Source organism: Salvelinus alpinus, chromosome 23, assembly GCF_045679555.1.
Source record: "Salvelinus alpinus chromosome 23, SLU_Salpinus.1, whole genome shotgun sequence".
NCBI classification, from domain to species: domain Eukaryota; kingdom Metazoa; phylum Chordata; class Actinopteri; order Salmoniformes; family Salmonidae; genus Salvelinus; species Salvelinus alpinus.
In genome coordinates, this window is record NC_092108.1 from 21,295,849 (window position 1) to 21,319,898 (window position 24,050).

Genomic DNA, 24,050 nt, shown 5'->3' on the forward strand with positions numbered 1-24,050 from the left:
AAAAAACGAATTCTGATTTGGGAGCCAGGTCCAGCCAGTGGTTGGGCCTATGGCCTCCCAGGCCCACCCATGGCTGCGCCCCTGCCCAATCATGTGAAATCCATAGATTAGGGCTTAATGAATGTACAGTACCAGTCAAAATTTGGACACCTACTCACAAGGGTTGTTCTTTATTTCCTACTATTTTCTACATTGTAGAATAATAGTGAAGACATCAAAAGTACAAAATAACACGTAGTAACCCAAAAAATAGTTAAACAAATATAAAAAAAATATTTTAGATTCTTCAAAGTAGCCACCCTTTGCCTTGATGACAGCTTTGCACACTCTTGGCATTCTCTCAACCAGCTCCACCTGGAGTTCCCACATATGTTGAGCACTTGTTGGCTGCTTTTCACTCTGCGGTACATCTCACCCCAAACCATCTCAATTGGGTTGAGGTCGGGTGATTGTGGAGGCCCAGTCATCTGACACAGCACTCCATCACTCTCCTTGGTCAAATAGCCCTTAAACAGCCTGGAGGTGTGTTGGGCTATTGTCCTGTTGAAAAACAATTGATAGTCCCACTAAGTGCAAACCAGATGGGATGGCGTATCGCTGCAGAATGCCGTGGTAGCCATGCTGGTTAAGTGTGCCTTGAATACTAAATAAATCACTGACAGTGTCACCAACAAAGCACCCCCATCCTCCTCCATGCTTCACGGTGGGAACAACACATGCGGAGATCATCCGTTCACCTACTCTGCGTCTCACAAAGACACGGTGGTTGGAACCAATAATCTCAAATTTGGACTCAACAGACAGAGGACAGATTTTCACCAGTCTAATGTCCATTGTTCATGTTTCTTGGCCCAAGCAAGTCTCTTCTTATTATTGGTGTCCTTCAGTTGTGGTCTCGGAGTAGCAATTTCACCATGAAGGCCTGATTCATGCAGTCTCCTCTGAACAGTTGATGTTGAGATGTGTCTCTTACTTGAACTCTGTGAAGCATGTATTTGGGCTGCAATCTGAGATGCAGTCAACTATAATGAACGTATCCTCGGCAGCAGAGGTAACTCCAGGTCTTCCTTTCCTGTGGCGGTCCTCATGAGAGCCAGTTTCATCATAGCACTTGGTTTTTGCGACTGCACTTGAAACTTTCAAAGTTCTTGAAATTATCCAGATTTACTGACCTTCATGTCTTAAAGTCATGAGGGACTGTCGTTTATCTTTGCTTATTTGAGCTGTTCTTGCCATATTATGGACTTGGTCTTTTACCAAATAGGGCTATCTTCTGTATACCACCCCTACCATGTCACAATACAACTAATTTGCTCAAACACATTAAAGACATTCCACTATTTAACAAGGCACACCTGTTATTTAGAATTAATTCCAGGTGACTACCTCATGAAGCTGGTTGAAAGAATGCCAAGAGTGTGCAAAGCTGTCATCGATAGAATAATGTGTTATTATGTGCCTATGTGTTATTTCATAGTGTTGATGTCTTCACTATTATTCTACAATGTAGAAAATATAATAAATTAAGAAACCTTTGAATGAGAAGATGTCTCCAATAAAATCGTTGAAATTGTTGCATTTATATTTTTGTTCAGTATAGATGGCTGCACCACTGCGTCAATGGACTCTTAAGGATGAACTGTGCCCTGGAGTAATGTCTTCATATCATCATTTTGCCATCTCAATTACCAATAAATATATATTCGGGGAGGGGGGGGGGATGCGCCATGGGACTAAATTATGATAGACACCTACCAAGCTTGAAGCTGTGTTGAATGAAGAGAACACTTACGTCCACGTCAGGTCTCTTGAGGATGTCCTCCACCTTGGCCAGGTCTCCATTGGCTGCTGCTTTGACCAGTTCCTCATTGACATCACCCGACTCCTGGGTCTCAAACAGCTTCTTCAGCAGCTGAGACAAACGCTCTACACACACACACACACCAATGTTACATGGGGGTCATCTTCTAGGTCCAAGGAGTGAAGATTGTGTGTGGTGTGTAAGAGGGGTCAGTGTATGTGCATGCCCACTAATAAACAGGCTAGTAGTAGATATGGGAAAAAATATTGGTTTATGTATCGGTGTGTGCACACTGTGTAAATGTGTGTGTTCTGACTACCTCCGGAGGCGTTGGTGACAGCAGAGCCAGTGGGGGCCACCTTGGTGACGGCAGCAGGGTTATAGGTCCATGACGTTCCACATACCTCCACCTTCAGGTCGCTGTCAGAGTAGATCTGCTGCACGCGGCCCACCTTGCCCAGGGTCTGAGGAAAACAATACATTCATTACATTGCTATAGCATTTTTTATTACAATCTCAAAAGAACATAAACATACCATATTGTTAAGAGATTCATTGTTAGTTTCTCTCTAAAGAGCTCTGATGAAGGAAAAAAAAATCAGTTAAGTACCAAATATTATTGAAGGGAATTCTGAACCTCCTTTCAGAATTCTAGTGCCTCTTACACAGGGAAGTTAAATTATCTGCGATATAACCAAGGTATAGAAAACAAATACAATTTGAGGGGGAACAAACCAAAAAGAGATGTGCATCTGTGTATTTAGTTTCTACAAAGCCATTCGTTCCCATTTCAGAAACAGACACAGCCCTTCCTTTCCAAAAACATGACAGGAAAGCGTAATCACAGATGAGTCTATAGCACTGTTCTGATTATTCATTCAAAGGGCAGTTGAAGGGCTGAGTGAGAGCCAGACTTATTTCTCATCTACACAGCCAATTATCTGGGACCTTGTTGATGTCCGTCAAGTGTTTGAGCAAGGAAAGGAAAGGCATTTTGTGGCTGTCTCGCTGTTCTTTGATACGACTGAGGCTACTTTGCAATATCCACGGTCTCCAGCATACTAGATACATTTATTCTACTCAGGAATGCATTCTGAGTACTATGCTAACGTGGATATTGAAACAGACTAACACGTCGTTACAATATGTAAACACTAGTATACAAATTAGAATGCATGACCAATACATTGCTTCATTGGCAGCCAATCTTTCCTACACAAACTTTTCCAGCCTAGTGTTGCAGAGCGTCATGTGTAATTTGAATACCACTCACTAGCAAGTCTGCAACTCGATTCACTCCGTTTGGAGAGTCAACTGAAGAGCTGAAAAGGTACTAGACCTAGCTTAAAGTTGAATCGGGACATCAGTCCCACTCAAGGAGCCTCCCGTGAACACTCAAAACTGAGGGGGCGAGCTAAGGGCAACGGGAGAAGGGGAGCAGCAGCAAAAACAGTAGGTACCAATGAACGGATTTTAGGGCTTAGTAGTCATGACATACACCCAGGTGATACAGTCCTTGTTACGTAGCAGATGAGGTGGGAAAAAAAGGATGTTTTGCTGACAAAGGAAACGCATGTGTGTCTTACAGGCAGCATGGCCTCAGCCCACTCCCCATGCGCGTCTTACAGGCAGCATGGCCTCAGCCCACTCCCCATGCGCGTCTTACAGGCAGCATGGCCTCAGCCCACTCCCCATGCGCGTCTTACAGGCAGCATGGCCTCAGCCCACTCCCCATGCGCGTCTTACAGGCAGCATGGCCTCAGCCCACTCCCCATGCGCGTCTTACAGGCAGCATGGCCTCAGCCCACTCCCCATGCGCGTCTTACAGGCAGCATGGCCTCAGCCCACTCCCCATGCGCGTCTTACAGGCAGCATGGCCTCAGCCCACTCCCCATGCGCGTCTTACAGGCAGCATGGCCTCAGCCCACTCCCCATGCGCGTCTTACAGGCAGCATGGCCTCAGCCCACTCCCCATGGGTGTCTTACTGGCAGCATGGCCTCAGCCCACTCCCCATGGCCTCTCTGCAGCAGCTTGATGCGGTCGATGTCGTAGCAGATCTGGACCAGGTCTCCCACCAGGAACTGGGAGCTGCCTCCCTCTGCCCCCGCCGCAACACCTTCCCCACTACGCACCACGTTGGCCTTGGTCAGCACCGCAGGGTTGAACGTCCACCTGGACACAGACACACACAGACACACATTGAGGTGGCACCTACAACATCGAAATTACAGTGTCATAAATATCTTTCATTAGGCCAAATAGGTTAAGTCCATGTCCTACTCTTATGACAGAAGTTGTTGTGTTATGACAGAACTGTGCTTGTGTACTGGTCTTTAATATTTTATTGAACCTTAATTTAACTAGGCCTGAATTATGACCTGATAGAGCTTACCTGTTCCCACTGGGGTACTGCACCACAATGTCGTGGTCCTCGTCGATGCCACACACGGTACCGGTGGTGGTGAGAGTCTCGAACATACCGTCTGTCCAGCCTCCGTGGCCGTGCTGCAGGGACTGGACTATTTCCAGGTCCAGGTCGATGTTGACCAGGTCTCCGATCTGCAAACCGCCTGGGTTTCTGTTGCCATTCTGCTCACCTGCGGGGCGAGGGCAGGTGGAATACATACTGGTTACACATTCTTATTTATTTACTTTATTTCACCTTTATTTATGTAGGTTAGTCTCACTAAGATAAAATAGGGTGGACAAATCAGATAACAGATAGTCTTTTTTGATTACTTGTATTAAACTACACGAGTTAATTTGGTTGCTGCAGTGCTGCTAAACAAAACCTAGGTATCACTGGCCAGGAAAATCTGAGAGAAGACACAATCCTTGAGATTGTGTTAACGCTGTGCCAGTGTGGCCTGTGACTGCACCCGGGCTGTCTCCATGCAGCCTGATACTGCTTGCATTGGTGTGATGATGCCACCTAGTGGACACTAACAGTAACAGCAGCCAGGCAGAGACGTGCTCCTGATGCCCTTGGACTCCACTGCAGAACACTGTGCTGGGGAAGTATTGGTGCAATAATTACGGCGTAGTGACACGGCTCATGAGTACTGTACTCACCTAGAACAGGGCAGTGGTCTCTGTAAAAAGAGCCTCCTTTGGCATCCTGGACACATTTCAAATCCGACTGAAAGGGAGAGACAGGGAAATAAGCATCAGCTAATGATCTGCTTAATTCAATCTATTAGAAGTACAGCAGATTAACAACGACGTTAGAGTAAAATCACACTGCAGTGACATGCCGTGTGACATTGTGTTAAAGTTAGGACAGGGTGGCAACAAATGCATTACCCTCAGGGCTCTGGCTCAGCAAGGAAAGAACAGCATCATATAATTTGAAATGACAGATGCAGATGGGCATCCACTTTCAGACAGAGGGCAGCCATGTTGCCTACAAGGCAGTGCAGAGCAGACAGCCATACTGCTCCTCTGACAGAGCAGGGTTCACTAACAGTGGTTGCGCCCCCAAATTGCCCCATATTCCCTACATAGTGCCCTACTTTTGGTCAACATAGGCTCATGATAAAGGGAATAGGGTGCAATTTGGGATGCACAGTGTTTATAGATGTGTGAAATCAACAAACTTGGTGGTCTTTTTGATGTCATTTTGCACAAAACAGATGTGTAAAAAACAAAGGAAAAAAGAAAACTCCCCATGCGTGTCTTACGTGGAATATTCTTACATTACAAGTCGATACTAGAAAACTCTACATTGGACAAAAACCTAAGGTCTTATTCGAGTGAGTATATGGCATGTACTCTATTGAGTATGTAGGGTGTAATTAGTTTTTAAAACTAATTAAAAAGGCAGACAAACTAAATGAAGCGCAGAGATAAGGAAAAAGGAGAGGAAAGTCAAGAGACCAGACGGTGGCATTTTGGTGCTACAGTTGAAGTCGGAAGTTTACATACACCTGAACCTCTCTGGGGTAGGGGGCAGTATTTTGACATCCGGATAAAAAGTGTGCCCAAAGTAAACTGCCTGTTACGCAGGATATGCATATAATTGGTAGATTTTGATAGAAAACACTCTAAAGTTTCTAAAACTGTTAAAATGTATGTCTGTGAGTATATCAGAACTGATATGGCAGGCGAAACCCAGAGGACAAACCACCACCCCCAATTTTTTGGGGGGCTTACCACTATTTTCAATGGCTAGTACTATAATTATAAGCCCAAGTCCTCCCAAATTGCAGTCCCTAGGGCTTCCACTAGATGTCAACAGTCTTTAGAAAGAGTTTCAAGCTGGTTTTTGGAAAAATGACCCAGAAATTGTAGTTTTTCTAGGTGGCTCCCATTTTGGTTGTAGTGTTTCCAAGCGTGTGGAGGAAAGCGCGTTCTTTCTTATTTATCTCCGGTAATGAACATACTATTCTCCGTCTTAAATTTGATCGTTTATTTGCGTATTAGGATACCTAAGCGTTGTTATAAACGTTGTTTGACTTGTTTGGAAAAGTTTATTAGTAACGTTTGGGATTAATTTTATATGCATTTTGATGGAGGGAAACTGAGTGGATTATTGACTGAAGCGCGCCAGCTAAACTGAGTTTTTATGGATATAAAGAAGGACATTATCGAACAAAACGACCATTTGTGATGTAACTGGGACCTTTTGGAGTGCCAACAGAAGAAGATCAAAGGTAAGGCATTTTTTATATCGCTATTTCTGACTTTTGTGTCACACCTGCCTGGTTGAAATATGATTTTCACGCGAAATTCAAAAATGTAACATTCTTGAAAATATATGTGTTATACATCAAAATAAAGCTTAACTTCTTCTTAACTTCTTGTTAATCCAGCCGCCGTCAGGTATGCAGGGTGCTGTCCTCAGATAATCGCATGGTTTGCTTTCGCCGTAAAGCCCTTTTGAAATCTGATACGGCGGCTGGATTAACGAGAAGTTAAGCTTTATTTTGATGTATAACACATTTTCAAGAATGTTACATTTTTGAATTTCGCGCTCTGCAATTTCACTGGATGTTGGCCAGGTGGGACGCTACCATCCCACGCACCCGTAAGAAGTTAAACAGCTTGGAAATGATGTCATGGCTTTAGAAGCTTCTGATAGGCTAATTGACATAATTTGAGTCAATTGGAGGTGTACCTGTGGATGTATTTCAAGGCCTACCTTCAAACTATGCCTCTTTGCTTGACATCATAGGAAAATCTAAATAAATCAGCCAAGACTTCAGAAAACAAATTGTAGACGACAAGTCTGGTTCATCCTTGGGAGCAATTTCCGAACGCGTGAAGGTACCACGTTCATCTGTACAAACAATAGTACGGAAGTATAAACACCATGGGACCACGCAGCCGTCATACCGCTCGGGGAGGAGACGCGTCCTGTCTCCTAGAGATGAACATACGTTGGTGCGAAAAGTGCAAATCAATCCCAGAACAACAGCAAAGGACCATGTGAAGATCCTGGAGGAAACAGGTACAAAAGTATTTATATCCACAGTAAAACGAGTCCTATATCGACATAACCTGAAAGGCCGCTCAGCAAGGAAGAAGCCACTGCTCCAAAACCGCCATAAAAAAGCCAGACTATGGTTGGCAACTGCACATGGGGACAAATATCGTACTTTTTGTCCTCTGGTCCGATGAAACAAAAATAGAACTGTTTGGCCATAATGACCATCGTTATGTTTGGAGGAAGAAGGCGGAGGCTTGCACGGAGCACGGGGGTGGCAGCATCATGTTGTGGGGGTGGTTTGCTGCAGGAGGGACTGGTGCACTTCTCAAAATAGATGGCATCATGAGGCAGGAAAATTATGTGGATATATTGAAGCATCATTTCAAGACATCAGTCAGGAAGTTAAAGCTTGGTCACAAATGGGTCTTCCAAATGGACAATGACCCCAAGCATACTTCCAAAGTTGTGGCAAAATGGCTTAAGGACAACAAAGTCAGTGTGTTGGAGTGGCCATCACAAAGCTCTGACCTCAATCCTATAGAAGATTTGTGGGCAGAACTGTAAAAGCGTGCGCGAGCAAGGAGGCCTACAAACCTGACTCATTTACACCAGCTCTGTCAGGAGGAATGGGCCAAAATTCACCTAACTTATTGTGGGAAGCTTGTGGAAGGCTACCTAAAACATTCGACCCAAGTTAAACAATGTAAAGGCAATGCTACCAAATACACTCAATTAGTATGTAAACTTCTGACCCAATGGGAATGTGATGAAAGAAATAAAAGCTGAAATAAATCGTTCTCTCTACTATTATTCTGACATTTCACATTCTTAAAATAAATTGGTGATCCTAACTGACCTAAGACAGGGAATTTTTACAAGGATTAAATGGCAGGAGTTGTGAAAAACTGAGTTTAAATGTATTTGGTTAAAGGCACAGTCAATTTAGTGTATGTAAACTTCTGACCCACTGGAATTGTGATACAGTGAATTATAAGTGAAATAATCTGTCTGTAAACAATTGTTGGAAAATTACTTGTCATGCACAAAGTAGATGTCCTAACCGACTTGCCAAAACTATAATTTGTTCACAAGAAATTTGTGGAGTGGTTGAAGTTTATGACTCAAACCTAAGTGTGTGTAAACTTCCGACTTCAACTGTATTTGAACCAAACTACTCAGTAAAAAAGTGAAAATACATTGATAATGTCCACAAAAATGCATTGTTTTTCACCATGTCCACAGTGCTTGTTTGTAGTCTTTGATTTTCAATAATAATAATATTAAGTGTGTCTGGAAAAAGTTACAAAGCGTACAAAGTAACAGATTACATAACAGCCAGGTTGGCCAATGACCAGGACATCAATATATACCGTATAACAGATGGATTTGGTCAGTTTGGCCACAGAGGCTGTGGTTTTTCATTATTTTGGGGGGAGCAGCATATATAATCCATGCTTTAGTTAATCCAGAAGCAGATGTCGTCTACCTCAACCCCTCAATCCTACCAGACATATTCAAATAACAAAGGACAAATCTGTTACATAAACCAGCTCTCCGATTGTCAGCGTTCATAAAAAAGCAGGATTGTTCTCCACCAATCAGCACACTGCCTGTCATTTGTGGCTCTTTGGGACCGTAAGACTCCTCCTCCTCCCCCTGAAGCTGACCTCTGTGTTCACCCTCTTCCACAAAGAAAGAAGGGAACAGATTGCTTTTCTCATGTAGATTCTCTCCCTCCTTCCAGCTGCCTGCCACAATGGGGCTCTGGCTGCTGGCTGGCTGCGTGGCTATCCACTACAAAGGCCTGGCAGGACAAGAAAGACCCCCAGCTCAGTGTTCAAACAAAGAACACCTGATATTTTGTGTGTGTGTTGCTTTACTCACCATCCCCTCGAAGCCCACTCTGTAGAGGTTCTTGGCCCCATTGTCCCAGAGGACGTAGGCTGCACTGTGGGGGCTGGCTGCACTCCAGTCCTGGATCTCTGTCACCTGGGGAGGAAGAAGTAGAGAAGAGGAGAGATGAAAAGAGAGTCAAGGAGTTAGCCAAGGCATTCCAATCTAAGAATAATTCTAAAAGGCATGCCTCTTGGTTAACAATCTGTTGGCTATAATGTGAAATGTATTCTGTGTGTTTCTGGCACATCAACAAATAATGTCACAAATATCACGATATGTCATTTAATAATATGGCCACGGGACTATTTACATTGACACCCCCTTCGTTTTTACACTGCTGCTACTTGCGGTGTATTATCTATGCAAAGTCACTTTACCCCTACCTACATGTAAATGACCTTGATTAACCTGTACCCCTGCACATTGACTTGGTAGTGGTACCCTCTGTATAAAGCCACAATGTTATTTTAATACTTATTTTTTTATCTATAAATAAATACAAATATATTTTACCAACACTGTGACCTAGTGTTGTAATCTGTGTTTCTATATTTCAACAATAATGTTAAGTAAATTGGTAGTTTATTGAGTAAGGCTTTAGAAACAAAAACAGAATAATGAAGTGACCTGTGTGTTTTTAGCAAAGTCCAACCAACTTCATGATAAAGGATGCAGTGGTGAATGTCAAAACTGTCAGATTATATAGAATGAAGTGTGCTATGATACATTACGTCCAAGGGCTTCAAAACACTGGTAGCTGCATTCATGTACAGTGGGGAGAACAAGTATTTGATACACTGCCGATATTGCAGGTTTTCCTACTTACAAAGCATGTAGAGGTCTGTAATTTTTAGCATAGGTACACTTCAACTGTGAGAGACGGAATCTAAAACAAAAATCCAGAAAATCACATTGTATGATTTTTAAGTAATTAATTTGCATTTTATTGCATGACATAAGTATTTGATCACCTACCAACCAGTAAGAATTCCGGCTCTCACAGACCTGTTAGTTTTTCTTTAAGAAGCCCTCCTGTTCTCCACTCATTACCTGTATTAACTGCACCTGTTTGAACTCGTTACCTGTATAAAAGACACCTGTCCACAACCTCAATCAAACAGACTCCAACCTCTCCACAATGGCCAAGACCAGAGAGCTGTGTAAGGATATCAGGGTTAAATTGTAGATCTGCACAAGGCTGGGATGGGCTACAGGACAATAGGCAAGCAGCTTGGTGAGAAGGCAACAACTGTTGGCGCAATTATTAGAAAATGGAAGAAGTTCAAGATGATGGTCAATCACCCTCGGTCTGGGGCTCCGTGCAAGATCTCACCTCGTGGGGCATCAATGATCATGAGGAAGGTGAGGGATCAGCCAGAACTACACGGCAGGACCTGGTCAATGACCTGAAGAGAGCTGGGACCACAGTCTCAAAGAAAACCATTAGTAACACACTACGCCGTCATGGATTAAAATCCTGCAGCGCACGCAAGGTCCCCCTGCTCAAGCCAGCGCATGTCCAGGCCCGTCTGAAGTTTGCCAATGACCATCTGGATGATCCAGAGGAGGAATGGGAGAAGGTCATGTGGTCTGTTGAGACAAAAATAGAGCTTTTTGGTCTAAACTCCACTCGCCGTGTTTGGAGGAAGAAGAAGGATGAGTACAACCCCAAGATCACCATCCCAACCGTGAAGCATGGAGGTGGAAACTTCATTCTTTGGGGATGCTTTTCTGTAAAGGGGACAGGACGACTGCACCGTATTGAGGGGAGGATGGATGGGGCCATGTATCGCGAGATCTTGGCCAACAACCTCCTTCCCTCAGTAAGAGCATTGAAGATGGGTCGTGGCTGGGTCTTCCAGCATGACAACGACCCGAAACACACAGCCAGGGCAACTAAGGAGTGGCTCCATAAGAAGCATCTCAAGGTCCTGGAGTGGCCTAGCCAGTCTCCAGACCTGAACCCAATAGAAAATCTTTGGAGGGAGCTGAAAGTCCGTATTGCCCAGCGACAGCCCCGAAACCTGAAGGATCTGGAGAAGGTCTGTATGGAGGAGTGGGCCAAAATCCCTGCTGCAGTGTGTGCAAACCTGGTCAAGAACTACAGGAAACGTATGATCTCTGTAATTGCAAACAAAGGTTTCTGTACCAAATATTAAGTTCTGCTTTTCTGATGTATCAAATACTTATGTCATGCAATAAAATGCAAATTAATTACTTAAAAATCATACAATGTGATTTTCTGGATTTTTGTTTTAGATTCCGTCTCTCACAGTTGAAGTGTACCTATGATAAAAATTACAGACCTCTACATGCTTTGTAAGTAGGAAAACCTGCAAAATCGGCAGTGTATCAAATACTTGTTCTCCCCACTGTATATAATATCACCATAATCTATAACAGGAATAAATGTAGACTGAATTATCTGTAATCTACTATTTAATGAAAGGCAAGCCCTATTCCTATAGAAGAAGCCCAACATAATTCCTAATTTCTTGACAAACTCGTCAACATGCTTTTAAAAAGATAGCTTTTCGTCAATCCAGATGCCCAGATATTTAGAGGCGGGATACGATCAATGGATGGACCATCTAACGTACTTATGCACAAATCATCAGTTACATTATTTGGAAAATAACATGTACTTGGTTTTACCAGCATTTAGTACCAATTTCAGGTCAACCAAGGCTTCCTGCATTTAGTACCAATTTCAGGTCAACCAAGGTAGTAAAAGCAGATTGAAGAGTCAGAGCCTGAGCTGCCGTAGGGTCAGTAGCATATACAATTTCATCTGTACGCAGATGACAGTTACAGTTTTGTACAGATAGTCCAATGCTATTAATATAAATACTGAAAGGAACTGGACCAAGAGTCAAACCCTGTGGGACACCTTTTGTTATTTCTAAAAATCCTGATTTAACACCATCAGTAAGTACATACTGTTCTGTTTTAAAATAATTCTCAAACAAGCTACAAGCAGCCCGATCTAAGCCAAGCATAGAGAGTTTCTGAATAAGTAAGGTGTGATGCAGTGTCGAATACCTTGGACAGGTCAATGAAATCAAATCAAAGTTTATTTGTCACGTGCGCCGAATACAACAGGTGTGTAGACCTTACAGTGAAATGCTTAGTGCATTTCTGCTTAGTGCAGTGCAATTTCTAAAAATAAAAAAAAGTATTAGGAGAACAATAGGTAAGTGAAGAAATAAAAGAAATGAGGGCAGCCCAGTGTTTCTGTGTATCTAAACAATTTATGACATTTAAAACCATAGAAGTAGCAGAGATGGTACTGGTCTGGTCTGAACCCTGAACCCTGAAAGTAATATATTCAGAAAATATGTAGCAGTTGAAAGTGATCTAAGCTGAGTATTTCTTGCTGAGTATAATCAATGATTCCAAAGATATGCTCAAGTTCTGTAGAAAACCAGGAATTGTATCTATTTTAAAGTCTATAACACTTTACCTGTCTAGGACTCGCCAACAGCCAATAAAATTGCAGGGCGCCAAATACAAAACATAAATCTCACAAATCAAATTTCTCAAACATACAAGTATTAGGCACCATTTTAAAGATAAAATTCTCGTTAAAATCGGGGACGCAACTGCGAGTGTCCTTAACCAATTCCGAGGTGCATATTGAAGGTATAGGAACTGTCCACATGTACTTTGTCAGCCAACAAGATGAGTAGGCCTAACGAACAGCAAAAGCACTAGCCAATGTCAATCTGCTATCCCCCATAGCACAAAAGTTGACCTATTCTATTGGAGAAATAAATATTCCAAACATAGTTTTGGACATTTGTGGGATGCAATAGATCCCCAAATTATACAACCACTAGCATAATTTTTTAAAATGTTAAGCAATGAGGCTGACGCAACAGGACAGAACATTTAGCTTAACATTTTGTTTAACTATGGGGTTATTTTTTCACATTATAAGCACAGCAATGCGCACACGGGCAGTATAGGCTTTAAGCGCGAATGTTCCATTAGCAGAAAAACACCATTATCAAAAGTGACCACAAATATGATTATGCATGTAACGCTTTTATTATTAAAAGAATTTACATTTTTATGGTGAAAATTCTTCCCAAGCGTGAAACTAACGCGTTGCATACAGTTTTGCATGCCAGTTAGGCTCTACACCTGTTGTAAAGCGGATTAATGTGCTTAATTTTAAGAAGTTATTTGGCCACTTTAGTTAAGATACAAACCTTATCAAAACATATAGGCCTACGAACAGGAAACCAAATGAACAGGAAACCTGGTTTCAAACATCAGATACAGCAACACCTCACGGCACAACGCCTCTCCCCTATTTAACTTAGTCATCTTGTGTGTATGTATTGATATGTAGGCTGTGCGCCATTTTTTTAAATATGTAGTTCTGTCCTTGAGCTGTTCTTGTCTATTACTGTTCATTAATGTTCTGTATTATGTCAAGTTTCATGTTCTGTGTGGACCACAAGAAGAGTAGCTGCGGCTTACCCAACCGCAAAAGGGGATCCTAATAAAATCCCAAATAGACATAGTAATAGATTTCATATTTGATGAGAAGCCTTAGTCATCTACAGCAGGCAGCAAAATTTAGCAAAAATCTTATTGGCGTTCCAATAAGAACACAGATTTCCGTCTTAAATTGCTAAACATTTTCCTTCAGCATGCCCTACTGAACAAGGTACAGGGTCATGATTAAATGGTCACAACGTAGCAAATTATATACAGATATTTTCTTTTACACGTTATATGTTTTGCAACAGAACGAGTACCTTTCCTCTCCTTCCGTTGCCTCCATCCTGATCCTCCCACTGCCAGTCCACTCCTCTCACCACCCGGCCACCGGTGAAGATGCCTCGGGCTGTGATCTTCTTCGACTTACGGCGAGACTCCAACAAGACTCTGTCAAAATAGACACATGCACATCTACGTTTATTTTACTGACTTAGTGGGTGAATAATAGTAGTTGTCATTTGATGGATGTGAAGGTTGGAAATATATAACCAATACTGGATAAAGTTGGCCATTTATTTATTGTGGTATTGAAAGACCTACGAGCAAATCATGCAGTTCATGTGTTAGTCAATCTATATCAGTCATTGAAATGTTCATTCACTGTTATTAGCCAAAAATAAATGTTGATATGCCATTTTAGACCTTTTCAAGAACTGGACTAGGGATGCACGATACATCGGTAAACAGATTGGAATCGGCCTAGTTTAATGCCGATGTGCAAAACCTATATAACGTAGGTGCATGACGTAATGACGCCACGTAAAATGTTGCGCTATACATCCAACACAGCATTCCTAAACTAACCCACAATGTCTGCTGTGTGGATCCAGCAGTCATTTCAAAGAGTAACAACATTTCAGCTAGACAACTTAACCTCTCTTGGGTACGTGAGACGTTAGCGTCCCACCTCTTCAACAGCCAGTGAAACTGCTGGGCGCCAAATTCAAATACAGAAATACTCATTATAAAAATTCTGAAAACAAAACATATTTTACATAGGTTTAAAGATTAACTTCTTGTGAATCCAAACCACGTGTCAGATTTAAAAAATGCTTTACGGCGAAAGCATACCTTACAATTATTTGAGAACATAGCCCAGCAGACAAATCATTACAAACTGTAACCAGCCAAGTAGAAGAGTTACACAAGTCAGAAATAGAGATAAAATTAATCCCTTACCTTTGATGATCTTCATATGGTTGCACTCAGCAGACATTCATTTACTCAATAAATTTTCCTTTTGTTCGATAAAGTCTCTTTATATCCAAAAATCTCTGTTTTGTTTGCGCGTTTTCTTCAGTAATCCACAAGCTCAAACGCAGTCAAAACAGGCAGACAAAAAAATCCTAATTGTATCCGTAAAGTTCATAGAAACATGTCAAACGATGTTTATATTCAATCCTCAGGTTGTTTTTAGCCTAAATAATTGATAATATTTCAATCGGACAATAACGTTGTCAATATAAAATGTAAACAAGAAAGGCACTCTCTCGGTCGCACGCATGATAAAGCTCTGTGACACTTTAGGATCTACTCATTCAGACTGCTCTTACTTCCTCATTTTTCAGAATACAAGCCTGAAACAACTTCTAAAGACTGTTGACATCTAGTGGAAGGCATAAGAACTGCAATTTGAGTCCTACGTCAATGGATACTGTAATGGCATTGAATAGAAAACTACAAAACCAAAAATAAAAATACTTCCCGAATGGATCTTTCTCAGGTTTTCACCTGCCAAATCAGTTATGTTATACTCACAGACACTATTTTAACAGTTTTGGAAACTTTAGAGTGTTTTCCATCCAAATCTACCAGTTATATGCATATCATATGTTCTGGGCCTGAGAAGCAGGCAGTTTAATTTGGGCATGCTTTTCATCCAAAATTCCGAATGCTGCCCCCTACCCTTGAGAAGTTAACCTCTCTGGGGTAGGTGGGACGCAATCATCCCACCTGGCCAATAGCCAGGAAAAATACAGAGCGTCATATTCAAATAAAATGATATAAAATCAAACTTTCATTAAATCACACATGTAAGAGACCAAATTAAAGCTACACTCGTTGTGAATCCAGCCAACATGTCAGATTTCAAAAAGGCTTTTCGGCGAAAGCATAAGATGCTATTATCTGATGATAGCACAACAGTAAACAAAGAGAGTAGCATATTTCAACACTGCAGGCACGACACAAAACGCAGAAATAAAAAATATAATTCATGCCTTACCTTTGACGAACTTCTTTTGTAGGCACTCCAATATGTCCCATAAACATCACAAATGGTCCTTTTGTTCGATTAATTCCGTCGATATACACTGCTCAAAAAAATAAAGGGAACACTTAAACAACACAATGTAACTCCAAGTCAATCACACTTCTGTGAAATCAAACTGTCCACTTAGGAAGCAACACTGATTGACAATAAATTTCACATGCTGTTGTGCAAATGGAATAGACAACAGGTGGAAATTATAGGCAATTAGCAAGACACCCCCAATAAAGGAGTGATTCTGCAGGTGGTGACCACAGACCACTTCTCAGTTCCTATGCTTCCTGGCTGATGTTTTGGTCACTTTTAAATGCTGGCGGTGCTTTCACTCTAGTGGTAGCATGAGACGGAGTCTACAACCCACACAAGTGGCTCAGGTAGTGCAGCTCATCCAGGATGACACATCAATGCGAGCTGTAGCAAGAAGGTTTGCTGTGTCTGTCAGCGTAGTGTCCAGAGCATGGAGGCGCTACCAGGAGACAGGCCAGTACATCAGGAGACGTGGAGGAGGCCGTAGGAGGACAACAACCCAGCAGCAGGACCGCTACCTCCGCCTTTGTGCAAGGAGGAGCAGGAGGAGCACTGCCAGAGCCCTGCAAAATGACCTCCAGCAGGCCACAAATGTGCATGTGTCTGCTCAAACGGTCAGAAACAGACTCCATGAGGGTGGTATGAGGGCCCGACGTCCACAGGTGGGGGTTGTGCTTACAGCCCAACACCGTGCAAGACGTTTGGCATTTGTCCCCAGTCCGCCTGGCCTTGCTGCTATTCCAGTTTCAACTGTTCTGCCTGCGGTTACGGAACCCCTACCTGTCCCAGACCTGCTGTTTTCAACTCTTAATGATCGGCTATGAAAAGCCAACTGAGATTTATTCCTGATTATTATTTGTCCATGCTTGTCATTTATGAACATTTTGAAAATCTTGGCTCTCTCTAATTTTCTCCTTCTCTCTTTCTTTCTCTCGGAGGACCTGGGCCCTAGGACCATGCGTCGGGACTGCCGCCCGTGGTGACTCCTTGCTGTCCCCAGTCCGCCTGGCCTTGCTGCTATTCCAGTTTCAGCTGTTCTGCCTGCGGTTATGGAACCGCCACCTGTCCCAGACCTGTTGTTTTTCAACTCTTGATGATCGGCTATGAAAAGCCAACTGAAAATTATTCATGATTATTATTTGACCATGCTTGTCACTTATGAACATTTTTGAACATCTTGGCATAGTTCTGTTATAATCTCCACCCGGCACAGCCAGAAGAGGACTGGCCACCCCTCATAGCCTGGTTCCTCTCTAGGTTTCTTCCTAGGTTTTGGCCTTTCTAGGGAGTTTTTCCTAGCCACCGTGCTTCTACACCTGCATTACTAGCTGTTTGGGGTTTTAGGCTGGGTGTCTGTACAGCACTTCGAGATATTAGCTGATGTACGAAGGGCTATATAAAATAAAATTGATTGAAAATTGATTTGCCAGAGAACACCAAGATTGGCAAATTCGCCACTGGCGCCCTGTGCTCTTCACAGATGAAAGCAGGTTCACACTGAGCACATGTGACAGACGTGACAGAGTCTGGAGACGCCGTGGAGAACGTTCTGCTGCCTGCAACATCCTCCAGCATGACCGGTTTGGCGGTGGGTCAGTCATGGTGTGGGGTGGCATTTCTTTGGGGGGCCGCACAGCCCTCCATGTGCTCGCCAGAGGTAGCCTGACTGCCATTAGGTACCGAGATGAGATCCTCAGACCCCTTGTGAGACCATATGCTGGTGCGGTTGGCCCTGGGTTCCTCCTAATGCAAGACAATGCTAGACCTCATGTGGCTGGAGTGTGTCAGCAGTTCCTGCAAGAGGAAGGCATTGATGCTATGGACTGGCCCGCCCGTTCCCCAGACCTGAATCCAATTGAGCACATCTGGGACATCATGTCTCGCTCCATCCACCAACGCCACGTTGCACCACAGACTGTCCAGGAGTTGGCGGATGCTTTAGTCCAGGTCTGGGAGGAGATCCCTCAGGAGACCATCCGCCACCTCATCAGGAGCATGCCCAGGCGTTGTAGGGAGGTCATACAGGCACGTGGAGGCCACACACACTACTGAGCCTCATTTTGACTTGTTTTAAGGACATTACATCAAAGTTGGATCAGCCTGTAGTGTGGTTTTCCACTTTAATTTTGAGTGTGACTCCAAATCCAGACCTCCATGGGTTGACACATTTGATTTCCATTGATAATTTTTGTGTGATTTTGTTTGTCAGCACATTCAACTATGTAAAGAAAAAAGTATTTAATAAGAATATTTCACTCATTCAGATCTAGGATGTGTTATTTTAGTGTTCCCTTTATTTTTTGAGCAGTGTATATCCAAAATGTCAATTTATTTGGCGCGTTTCATCCAGAAAACCACAGCTTCCAACTTGCGCAACGTCACTAGTCCATTAAAGCCAAGATAATGGAATTCATTACCCTTGACAATCAACCGTTCTCTGTCGTGGGTGATGTTGGCTTTCGCCGACTGGTTGAGCACCGCTAGGTTGCCACTTGTTGTTCACCTATTGAAATTGAACTTCAGTTCATGAAAATAAATAGCTAGCCAGCTACTTAACCCTGTTGCCCAGAGCTAACGTTATATAAGCAGCCAGCTAGCTTCATCTGGCTAGTGAGGCTTGACCGCACCGGGTTGTGAAGCTAGCCACAATAAGGATTAGGCACAAGTGGAATTTGTGGTTTGCCTTCAAAATAAAAGAGTGTTATTGACAGGTATGCAAATGAATACAAATAGTAGAATTATGCCATACTTTTATTTTGAAGGCTAACAGCAAAGTCCACTATTGTGGTTAATCCTTATTGTGACTAGTTTCACATAGATGGGTCTGACCACCATTAATCAAATAAGAACTGTCTTCTAAATTAGCATTATTTTAGATGATGACACTTAGCTATATAGTTAGATAGCTAACTATAGCTACTAAAACAGATCTCGTTTTTCTGTTATTGGGGAATAATTTTTTTTTGCATCCATGAGCTGGAAAGCTTTCTTTTATGACCAGCACTGTAAGTGCGCAAGACAACTTTACCAACATCATAGCATATGTACCAATGAATTGTTGTGACATATGAAATATGAGTGAGTTATTACACATTGATTACACTAAGTAAAAAATTATGAACGGTTAAATTATTATGTGATGTGCAGTCATATTCAGGCCCTGATTGATCGTCAAATAGTGTTAAGACCCAAACGGCGTTCCATAGCCAAGACCCAGACGGCGTTTCATAGAAATCCTGGTTGAGAATGAAACGACTGAACAAATGAACAATGAAACAGCACAGAAAGTAAGTGAAAGAAATTGGTTTTGATTATGTTTTACTGGTAATGAAAACATACGTAAATGCCAACAAAATAACTTTTTGGTCAGCGTGGTGTGTGTGTGTGTAACCTTTATTTAACTAGGCAAGTCAGTTAAGAACAAATTCTTATTTACAATTACGGCCTACCCCAGCCTAACCCTGCATCACTACAGTGAACCTTTGGTCACTAACAACAGCTTGGTAGAATATTTCAAGAGGTGTCAACAACCTCAAAACAAAACACTCCTCAACTCCATCTCTTTTGATGAAGAAGTAGAGCTGCTAACTGAATTTCAGAGGAGCCTCTAAACGAGCATGTCTAACTGCTCACTAAAAACATTCCCAGTTTTGATGATGGGGATCAAAAGCCATGCCTAGGCTAGCCATGAAAATAGCCTGAAGCATTACAATGACAGTGAGCAGTGCAGTTGGCTTGCCAGATGGCCCTGTCTGATCACCAGAGCAACACCACACCAACAAAGGCTGTGCAATTCATGTTTCATCATCGCAGTCCTTAAACTATGCTTAGGTTTACCTCCACTGCACTCACATCCTACCATGCCCTTGTCTGTACATTATGCCTTGAATCTATTCTTCCTCGCCCAGAAATCTGCTCCTTTTACTCTCCGTTCCCGAAAGCACTAGACGACCAGTTCTTATAGTCTTTAGCCGTACCCTTATCATACTCCACCTCTGTTCCTCTGATAATGTAGAGGTTAACCCAGGCCGAATGTCCTAGCCATGTCTGAATCCTGGCTTAGGAAGGCCACCAAACATCCTGAAATGTCCATCCCTAACTACTACATTTTCTGACAAGATAGAACTACCAAAGGGGGCGGAGTTGCAATCTACTGCAGAGATTGCCTGCAGAGTTCTTTCATACTATCCAGGTCTGTGCCCAAACAATTCGAGCTTCTACTTTTAAAATCCACCTTTCCAGAAACAAGACTCTAACTGTTGCCGCTTGTTATAGACCCCCTACAGCCCCCAGATGTGCCCTGGACACCATATGTGAATTGATTGCCCCCCATTTATCTTCAGAGTTCGTACTGTTAGGTGACCTAAACTGGGACATGCTTAACACCCCGGCCGACCTACAATCTAAGCGAGATGCCCTCAATCTCACACAAATGATCAAGGAGCCTACCAGGAACAACCCTAAATATGTAACCATGGGCACCCTTTTAGATATCATCCTGACCAACTTGCCCTCTAAATAAACCTCTGTTCTCTTCAACCAGGATCTCAGCGATCACTGCCTCATTGCCTGTGTAGGGGCGTAATGGGTCCGCGGTCAAACGACCACCCCTCATCACTGTCAAACGCTCCCTAAAACAGCCTTGGTTTCACAAATGACTGCCTCGCCTGGTTCACCAACTACTTCTCAGATAGAGTTCAGTGTGTCAAATCGGAGGGCCTGTTGTACGGACCTTTGGCAGTCTATGGGGGTGCCACAAGGTTCAATTCTAGGGCCGACTCCTTTCTCTGTATATATCAATGATGTTACTCTTGCTGCTGGTGATTCTCTGATCCACCTCTATGCAGACGACACCATTCTTTATACATCTGGCCCTTCTTTGGACACTGTGCTAAACAAACCTCCAAACGAGCTTCAATGCCATACAACACTCCTTCTGTGGCCTCCAACTGCTTTTAAATGCTAGTAAAACTAAGTGCATGCTCTTCAACAGATTGCTGCCCGCACCCTCCCGCCCGACTAGCATCACTACTCTGGACGGTTCTGACTTAGAATATGTAGACAACTATCTAGGTGTCTGGTTAGACTGTAAACTCTCCTTTCAGACTCTGTCCCTGAACAAGGCATTAAACCCACTGTTCCTAGGTCATCACTGAAAATAAGAATTTGTTCTTAACCGACTTGCCTAGTTAAAAAAAGGTCAAATAAAAATAAATTTAAAAAACTCACACTAAGCACCTCCAATCCAAAATTAAATCTAGAATCGGCTTCCTATTTCGCAACAAAGCCTCCTTCACTCATGTTGCCAAACATACCCTCGTAAAACTGACCATCCTACCGATCCTCGACTTCGGCGATGTCATTTACAAAATAGCCTCCAACACTCTACTCAACAAATTGGATGTAGTCTATCAGTCCCATACGTTTTGTCACCAAAGCCCCATATACTACCAACCATTGCGACCTGTATGCTCTCGTTGGCTGGCCCTCACTACATATTCGTCGCCAGACCCACTGGCTCCAGGTCATCAATAAGTCTATGTTATGTAAAGCCCCGCCTTATCTCAGCTCACTGGTCACCATAGCAACACCCACCCGTAGCACGCGCTCCAGCAGGTATATTTCACTGGTCATCTCCAAAGGCAACACCTACTTTGGCAGCCTTTCCTTCCAGTTCTCTGCTGCCAATGACTGGAACGAATTGCAAAAAGAAAATCACTGAAGCTGGAGTCTTATCTCCCTCACTAACTTTAAGCATCAGCTGTCAGAGCAGCTTACCGGTTGTTCACAGCCAATCTGTAAATAGCACACCGAACTACCTCATCCCCATATTGTTACTTATCCTCTTGCTCTTTTGCACCCCAGTATCTCTACTTGCACATCATCATCTGCACATCTATCACTCCAGTGTTAATATCACTCCAGTGTTAATGCTAAATTGTAATTATTTCGCCTCTATGGCCCATTTATTGCCTTACCTCCTTTCTTCATTTGCACACACTGTACATAGATTTTTTTTATTTTTTTTATTGACTGTACGTTTATCATGACATCATGACAATTATGTGTAACTCTTTGTTGTTGTTTTTGTCGCATTGCTTTGCTTAACCTTGGCCAGGTCGCAGTTGTAAATGCGAACTTATTCTCAACTGGCCTACCTGGTTAAACAAAGGTGAAATAAAAATATATTTATTTATTTATTTTTTACTTACTCTACAGACCATTGCCAGCACAACAATTGGGTACTCTGAAGTATGGCTGTGACGGTAATTGAATAACCGTGTAACTGACATTTATGGACTAAGACGGCCATGAAAATAAAATCATCGTAAAAAACCCTGATTAAATAGGCCTTGTTTTGCTAACTTCTGTCTACATCTCTTCTTTCCAACTGTTGTTTCCAATTTGTAAGTCGCTCTGGATAAGAGCGTCTGCTAAATGACTTAAATGTAATGTAAATGTTGTTTGATGTTGGAGCAGCTAATCCGGTAGAGGTGCAGGGGGTGTAGAAACGCTCGTCTATAGGCTATGCACGTTTTCATTGCTTCCTAGTAAATACATTATTTTAAAACAGGTTGGATGTGTCTGACTATATTAATTATTCAACAGTCGTCGACAAGGTTGTTCTGGCTCCGATGAAAAATGTGTCAAATGAACAACGAGCCAATTCTATCCAACCCGCCATGGTATAATTTGATAACATATTTCTTCATTTATAGACTAATCAGCACTGATAAATAGTATATGGACATGTTACTTGTATTTGTTTCTATTTTAATGATTGTCAATTTCATCTTTATACTAGCTGTCTCGCTCCCCGTCAATTCATTATCTTGTAGCCTACTTTCGGAAAGCCTAAGGTAGGCCTAGGTTTTTGTAAGGACAAATAGTCTTGTGTCTGACACAATGTACAAAACATTAAGGACACCAGCTCTTTCCATGACAGACTGACCAGGTGAAAGCTGTGATCCCTTATTGATGTCACCTGTTAAATCACTTATTAAATCCACAATTGAGACATGGATTGTGTTCCATTCAGAGGGTGAATGGGCAAGACAAAAGATTTAAGTGGCATGGTAGTACGTGCCAGGCGCATCGGTTTGTGTAAAGATCTGCAAAGCTGCTGGGTTTGTCACGCTCAACAGTTTCCCATGTGTATCAAGAATGGTGCAACTCAATATTAGGAAGGTGTTCTTAATGTTTTGTACACTCACTGATTGACAGGTCCTTTTACAGGGGTGTGCGTGTGTGAGTTCGCTGATTATCTCTATAGGCCTATAAAACCATTCAGAAAGTTTCCTAAAGTAGCCTGTCTGGATGATCTCTAATTAGAATTTAACGCTTATGTCATGATTTAATCTTGTAAAAGGCCTATTTTCAGTAAAGGCCCTTTCTCACCAAGTCCGTTATTTTTCATCTGAATAATTAGTCCGAAAAATAAATAAATACGAACACATCTTGCTTATGACGCCATTCACACCAATTGTGAAATATCGTCCTGCCACAATCCATAAATGATATATTCCGAACAGGTTTCATTGTCTGCGTCTTCTCGCATGTGAAAATAAGCTTTTGACCAATAATAACATGTTATCTGAGACAGTGAAACTGCACATGGGGACAAAGATTGTACTTTTTGGGGAAATGTCCTCTGGTCTGATGAAACAAAAATAGAACTGTTTTGCCATATTGACCATCGTTACATTTGGAGGAAAAATGGGAGGCTTGCAAGCTGAAGAACACCATCCCAACCGTGAAGCATGGAGGTGGCAGCATCATGTTGTGGGGGTGCATTGCTGCAGGAGGGACTGGTGCACTTCTCAAAATAGATGGCATCATGAGGCAGGAAAATTATGTGGATATAATGAAGCAACATCTCAAGACATCAGTCAGGAAGTTAAAGCTTGGTCGCAAATGGGTCTTCCAAACGGACAATGACCCCAAGCATACTTCCAACGTTGTGGCAAAATGGCTTAAGGACAACAAAATCAAGGTATTGGAGTGGCCATCACAAAGCCCTGACCTCAATCCTATAGAAAGTTTGTGGGCAGAACTGAAAAAGCATGTGCGAGCAAGGAGGCCTACAAACCTGACTCAGTTACACTAGCTCTGTCAG

At 42.5% G+C, this 24,050-nt stretch overlaps 1 protein-coding gene across 3 annotated transcripts in view; it reads right to left on the reverse strand.

Moving 5' to 3' along the window:
* LOC139550552 (E3 ubiquitin-protein ligase mib1-like) overlaps positions 1-24,050 on the reverse strand; it is a 104,968-nt gene that overhangs the window by 72,956 nt on the left and 7,962 nt on the right. For all 3 annotated transcript variants that reach the window (XM_071361507.1, XM_071361506.1, XM_071361508.1), the window contains exons 3-9: positions 13,896-14,025; positions 9,115-9,219; positions 4,875-4,941; positions 4,195-4,399; positions 3,788-3,974; positions 2,121-2,265; positions 1,793-1,926 (exon numbers count right to left, since the gene is read on the reverse strand). In XM_071361507.1, coding sequence (XP_071217608.1) covers positions 1,793-1,926; positions 2,121-2,265; positions 3,788-3,974; positions 4,195-4,399; positions 4,875-4,941; positions 9,115-9,219; positions 13,896-14,025 — 973 coding nt within the window. The remainder of the gene's footprint in view (positions 1-1,792; positions 1,927-2,120; positions 2,266-3,787; positions 3,975-4,194; positions 4,400-4,874; positions 4,942-9,114; positions 9,220-13,895; positions 14,026-24,050) is intronic.